Below are 5894 nucleotides of genomic sequence, written 5' to 3'. Positions count from 1 at the left end.
TCTTCAGCCTCCTGAGGTTGAAGAGGTGCTGTCTGTGTGGATGGACCATTTCAGTTTGCCAGTGATGTGTACGCTGAGGAACTTGAAGCTTTCCACCTTCTCCACTACTGTCCCGTCGATGTGGATAGGGGGGTGCCATCCTCTGCTGTTTCCTGAAGTCCACGATCAGCTCCTTTGTTTTTTTGACGTTGGGTGAGAGGTTATTTTCCTGGTACCACACTCCCAGGGCCCTCATCTCCTCCCTGTAGACTGTCTCGTCATTGTTGGTGATCAAGCCTACTACTGTTGTGTCGTCTGCAAACTTGATGATTGAGTTGGAGGCGTGCGTGGCCACACAGTCATGGGTGAACAGGGAGTACAGGAAGGGGCTGAGCACGCACCCTTGTGGGGCCCCAGTGTTGAGGATCAGCGAATAGGAGGTGTTGTTGCCTTCCTTCACCACCTGGGGGCAACCCGTCAGGAAGTCCAGGACCCAGGTGCACAGGGCGGGGTTCAGACCCAGGGCCTCAAGCTTAATGATGAGTTTGGAGTGTACTATGGTGTTGAATGCTGAGCTGTAGTCAATGAACAGCATTCTTACATAGGTATTCCTCTTGTACAGGTGGGATAGGGGCAGAATCCGTTTGCATCGTCTGTGGATCTATTGGGGCGGTAAGCAAATTGAAGAGGGTCTAGGGTGTCAGGTAAGGTAGAGTTGATATGATCCTTAACTAGTCTCTCAAAGCACTTCATAATGACAGATGTGAGTGCTACGGTACGGTAGTCATTTAGTTCAGTTATCTTTGCTTTCTTGGGTACAGGAACAATCCCATCAACAACCTCTCCCCGGGCGCCGATGACGTTGAAAAAGGCAGCCAGCCCCCTGCACCACTCTGATTCAGAGGGGTTGGGTTAAATGCAGAAAACACATTTCAGTTGAATGCATTCAGTTGTACAACTGACTAGGTATCCCCCTATGAACTTAGACCGCCCCGGTGATGTCACCAGACAAGCCAGAACTCCACCCATGCAAAATCTGTTGATTAGAAAGTCCTGTGTAAAAGTGTATTTTCAACCTGCAACTATCAGGAAATAACCACATTTATCACACTTTTACAGTGTTAGTTTCATCAGGTGTTGTACAAAATGATACAAAACACAGGGCCTTTAAAAGCTGCGATAACTATAAACTGCAATCGGGTTGAACCACAGTTTCCTCCTGTTAGAGCTGCTATCAATGGAAAAAGAGGATTGCATTCAAGCAATTTTTTCTTCACATTTTGTCTTAAATGATAAAACTCTTGTCAATAAACCGTTCAGGAGACGTTCAGATGTACTTGTGTGTTTCCATCAATGAAGTCATTCACTAAATGCTTCCTCCATGTACTCCACAACCACTCAGCTCTGTGTGTCTGCAGCGTGTGTGTGTGTGTGTTTTTGTTCGTTTGTAAATCGCAGGACCGTACACACAGAGAGCCAAGGTCAGATGGTGCACTTATGGACATCCTCTTGTCTTGTCCAATTAGAATGAAGTTGCACACTGGTGACGAGGTCTCAGAGTGCCTGTGTGTGTGTGCATGTTTGTGTGTGTGTATGTTTGTGTGTGTGTGTGTACGTGTGAATTTAATTTAAAGTGAACGGCCATTGACAGAGAGCAGGTCCCTGTTGAACGGCTGAGTCACTGAGTAGAGGTCAACAGAGGTCATGACTCATGACCCTCCTGACACCCGGACTAGCCAGTAACCACCCTCCTCCTCCTCCTCCGTTTCTCCTCCTTCGCCAATCTCTCCATCTCATCTCCTCCTCCTTCCATCTCCAGTGACTGTCCATCCTGTCTGTCACCCGGCCTCTTCAAGTCGTTAATCCCCATAGAGACAACCACATCCACACTCAGCCACCGAACAAAGAGCCACCAACAGCCAGATGTCAGTCAGAACCCTGGTCCATTCAGACCAGAGTAATCCCATACCCTCACCTTCAGCATGCAGAAAACACATGACGTGTTGTCTGACGGCATGACAGACACTTGTTAATACCCTTGATAATTCACCTGTGTGTGTGTGTGTGTTTTTGTGTGTGTTTTTGTGTGTGTGTGTGTGTGTGTTTTTGTGTGTTTTTGTGTGTGTGTGTGTGTGTGTGTTATCCCACCTGTCCACGCTGCTGACGTTCAAGTCCTAACTGGTGGACAAAAATTGGACATGGTTCTCTAAATGGTTGTTGTGCATTGGACACTCATTATAATGGTGTTTGTGTGTCTGTGTTTGTCAAATTGACCCGTAACATAAGGGAAGGGTTCAGGGCTGCGGAGGGGGAGGGGGTGGCCCGTGGCCCCCGGTGGTCTCGGGAACCTCCGTCACTCAGGTTCAGGTATAAAAGAGAGGGCCAGAGACAGAGAGACACACACACACACTCTCTCAGACACACACACACATACAGACGGACAACAGTGCTGAAGTGGACAACTCCTCGGAAGAGAAAAGTGATAGACTGGTCGGAGGAGAGAGGGAGACAGAGAAGAAAATACTTTTCGAAACAGGTTAGTGACATCAGATGTATCATCTTTTGATTTGAGAATGATTATAAATTAAAACAGAACACGGAATTCTGAAGATAAAGGTAATTATTCCTTTTTCTAAAAAAATACATCATTATTTAGTCATTTAAAATTATTGCCATTAACTAACATTGTTTTGACTAAATGCTCATTATTTGACTAAATAACATTTGGTCCTCTCTACAGCTATCTGTGGGCTTCTATCATTTATTGTAAATAAGAAAAAATGTATATATTCTTTACTTCTTCACATAAACAGTGAGATAAGTGGTGTTAGCTCATACAGTCAATAAGTCAGTAAGCCAGTCTGTCTGTCAATCCGTCAGTCAGCCAATCAGTCAATCCGTCAGTCAGCCAATCAGTCAATCCGTCAGTCAGCCAATCAGTCAGTCCGTCAGTCAGCCAATCAGTCAATCCGTCAGTCAGCCAATCAGTCAATCCGTCAGTCAGTGCTTCAGTCAGTCAGTCAGTCAGTCAGGGTGGCTACTTTAAAGAATTTATCATATATTTTGATTTGTTTAACACTTTTTTTGGTTACTACATGATTCCATATGTGTTATTTCATAGTTTTGATGTCTTCACTAATATTCTATAATGTAGAAAATAGTAAAATAAAGAAAAGCCCTGGAATGAGGAGGTGTGTCCAAACTTTGGACAGGTACTGTATGTCCTCTATGGACTTCATTAGATAAGAAAAAAAAAATGTGTTGTGTTTTTCGTCATGAATGTTGTTCTGGAGGCAGCTCTGCAGAGTGGTCACTAGCTGGCACAGCCACAAAGTCATACAATCTGATTTTAAACCTAACATTAACCACACTGCTAACCCTAATGCCTTGAACCCGAACCTTAAATTAAGACCAAAAAAGCAAATGTTTTGTTTTTTCATGAATCTTTACAATGCAGCCAGTTCTGACACATGATAATAAACGTCAACCTGCATGTTTGTCACACTCATCCGCCGTTCTTCAATTTATGATGACATTCATGAATGGGTCAGTAGAATGCTGCCTTCATGACATGTCGGAACTAGGACACTGGGACATTTCTGACTTGGAAACTCATTGTAGAAAGATTATATCAGAGTTTCCCACTATCAGAATCAAACAATAGGAAGCTCTACGCAAAAAAAATATATTTTAATTTGAACTCAGAGGTTCCCGAGTTTCCGACTTGTCTTGAAAGCAGTATAACTGTGTTTTTCCTGTGTGCAGCGTGACGATGCTGTGTCCTGCGTGGTTATTGGCTGTGGCGGGTGTGGTCAGCGGGGTTAAAGGTCAGTGCTGGGAGAATCCTCGCTGTCAAGACCTCAACTCTGAGAACAGCATCCTGGTGAGTTAGAAACGTTGCAGAGAGCGCAATGTTTTTGAAAAGTTAAGCTCAAGGCCTGGATTTAATCCGATTGCAGGTTATAGGCATTGTGTGGCTTTTAAAAGCAATGTTCCAATCAGAAATTGAGTTTAAAAGCGGCAATGCCTATAACCCGCGATTACACTGAATCCCAGCTCAAGTATGTAAGAGGCTCCCGAGTGGCGCAGCGGTCTAAGGCACTGTATCTCAGTGCTAGAGGCGTCACTACAGACCCTGTATCACAGGGTAGGCCGGCACACAATTGGCTCAGCGTTGTACCGGGTCTGGTCGGGGTAGGCCGTCATTGTAAATAAGAAATTGTTCTTAACTGACTTGCCTAGTTAAATAAAAGGTTAAAAAAATATTTTTCTAAAACAGAGCAGTTACAGTATTTTACTGTTACCCACCTAACCTACCTCTCCTTTCCTCTCTGCTCTTCTCCCTCCTCTCTGTTATTCTACCTCCTTTCTGCTCTCTGCTCTTCTCTGCTTTTCTCCCTCTCCTCTCGCTGTCCTCTGGTTCTCCCTCTCTACCCTTCTCCTCTCTCTTTCCGCTCTTCTCCCTCCCCTCTCTTCCCTCTCTCCGGTCTTGTCCTTCTCCTCTCCTATCGGCCTCCTCACAGGAGTGCATCCAGCTCTGTCGTTCTGACCTCACCGCCGAATCTCCCATCTTCCCTGGCGAGGTGCATCTCCAACCCAACTCCCCCTCCGACTCTCCTCCCCCCTCCTTACCTCTGTCCCCCCCCTCTCCCCTGTCCCCCCTGGAGCAGGAGAACATCGTGTCCCCCCAGGCCAAGCGCTCCTATTCTATGGAACACTTCCGCTGGGGGAAGCCTGTGGGAAAGAAGCGCCGCCCGGTGAAGGTTTACACCAACGGTGTGGAGGAGGAGTCCTCCGAGGGCTTCCCCAGCGAGATGAGACGAGAGCTGGGCACCAACGAGGCCATGTACCCCTCCCTGGAGGCTGGGGCTGTGGAAGGGGGAGAGGGCCTGGTGGGCGAGGCAGATGGCCTGGGTGGGGTGTTTAGTCTTCAGGAGAAGAAAGACGGCTCGTACAAGATGAACCACTTCCGCTGGAGCGGACCGCCCACCAGTAAGCGCTATGGAGGGTTCATGAAAAGCTGGGACGAACGTAGCCAGAAACCACTGCTCACTCTGTTCAAAAACGTCATCATCAAAGACGGACAGCAGAAGAGAGAGCAGTGAGGGAGGGAGAGAGAGGAAGGGAGGATAGGTGAGCTGAAGAGGGGGGAGGGAGAGAGAGGAAGGGAGGATAGGTGAGCTGAAGAGGGGGGAGGGAGAGAGGACAAGGGGGTTGAGGGAGGGAGGGAGAACATGGGGGGTTGAGTGAGGGAGGGAGGACATAGGAGGTTGAGAGAGGGAGAGAGGACAAGGGGGTTGAGGGAGGGAGGACATAGGACGTTGAGGGAGGGAGGGAGAGAGGACATGGGGGTTGAGGGAGGGAGAGAGAGAGGACATGGGATTGAGGGAGGGAGAGAGAGAGGACATGGGGTTGAGGGAGGGAGGGAGGGAGAGAGGACATGGTTGTTGAGGGAGGGAGAGAGAAAGTCCCTTTACTCCCCATCCAGCGCTGTAGGACGTAGATCCAGTAAGCTCTCATTTGATTCGCAATTAGGAGACAGACAAGCTTTGTGATTGGCTAAAAGCACTTTGTCCTCTGACCCAGCAATGATGTTAGCTGCTAATGTAATAATGTCTCTAATAAATCTTAACTGTGTATAGAACCATGCTGTTGTCACTGAGGGATGGGTAAAGAAGAAAATGATTATGGAAATGATTCCAAACATAAAAACATTGTATTGCAAGCAGTTTTTATTACCGACATATACGCAGACCTGATACATTTAAATCTTTCATTTGTTTAATCGTTATTCACGTAGTCTGTATATTGCTACGTTCCTCAGCATGAAACCCAAAGATGTCGCTCAAACAGAAGAGAGAACTAACAAAGAGTCACTGACCAACAACCAGAATGAAACAGTCATTAACAACAAC

At 46.8% G+C, this 5894-nt stretch overlaps 1 protein-coding gene across 1 annotated transcript; it reads left to right on the top strand.

Moving 5' to 3' along the window:
• The first annotated feature begins 2383 nt into the window (after positions 1–2383).
• Positions 2384–5176, top strand: pomca (proopiomelanocortin a). Its single transcript, XM_071382654.1, has 3 exons — positions 2384–2515; positions 3745–3862; positions 4503–5176. Exons 2-3 carry the CDS (start codon positions 3752–3754, stop codon positions 5082–5084), a joined length of 693 nt encoding a protein of 230 aa, XP_071238755.1. The 5' UTR covers positions 2384–2515; positions 3745–3751; the 3' UTR covers positions 5085–5176.
• Positions 5177–5894: the final 718 nt, after the last annotated feature.

Source organism: Salvelinus alpinus, chromosome 34 (genome assembly GCF_045679555.1).
Source record: "Salvelinus alpinus chromosome 34, SLU_Salpinus.1, whole genome shotgun sequence".
NCBI classification, from domain to species: domain Eukaryota; kingdom Metazoa; phylum Chordata; class Actinopteri; order Salmoniformes; family Salmonidae; genus Salvelinus; species Salvelinus alpinus.
This window is presented reverse-complemented; position numbering and strand designations above follow the sequence as displayed.

What these genes read in the sequence shown, in the direction of transcription:
- pomca (XM_071382654.1), top strand. Translation starts at nt 3,752, where the DNA reads ATGCTGTGTCCTGCGTGGTTATTGGCTGTGGCGGGTGTGGTCAGCGGG. An exon ending in ACTCTGAGAACAGCATCCTG is followed by an intron (nt 3,863 to 4,502) that starts GTGAGTTAGAAA and finishes GCCTCCTCACAG; the next exon opens with GAGTGCATCCAGCTCTGTCG.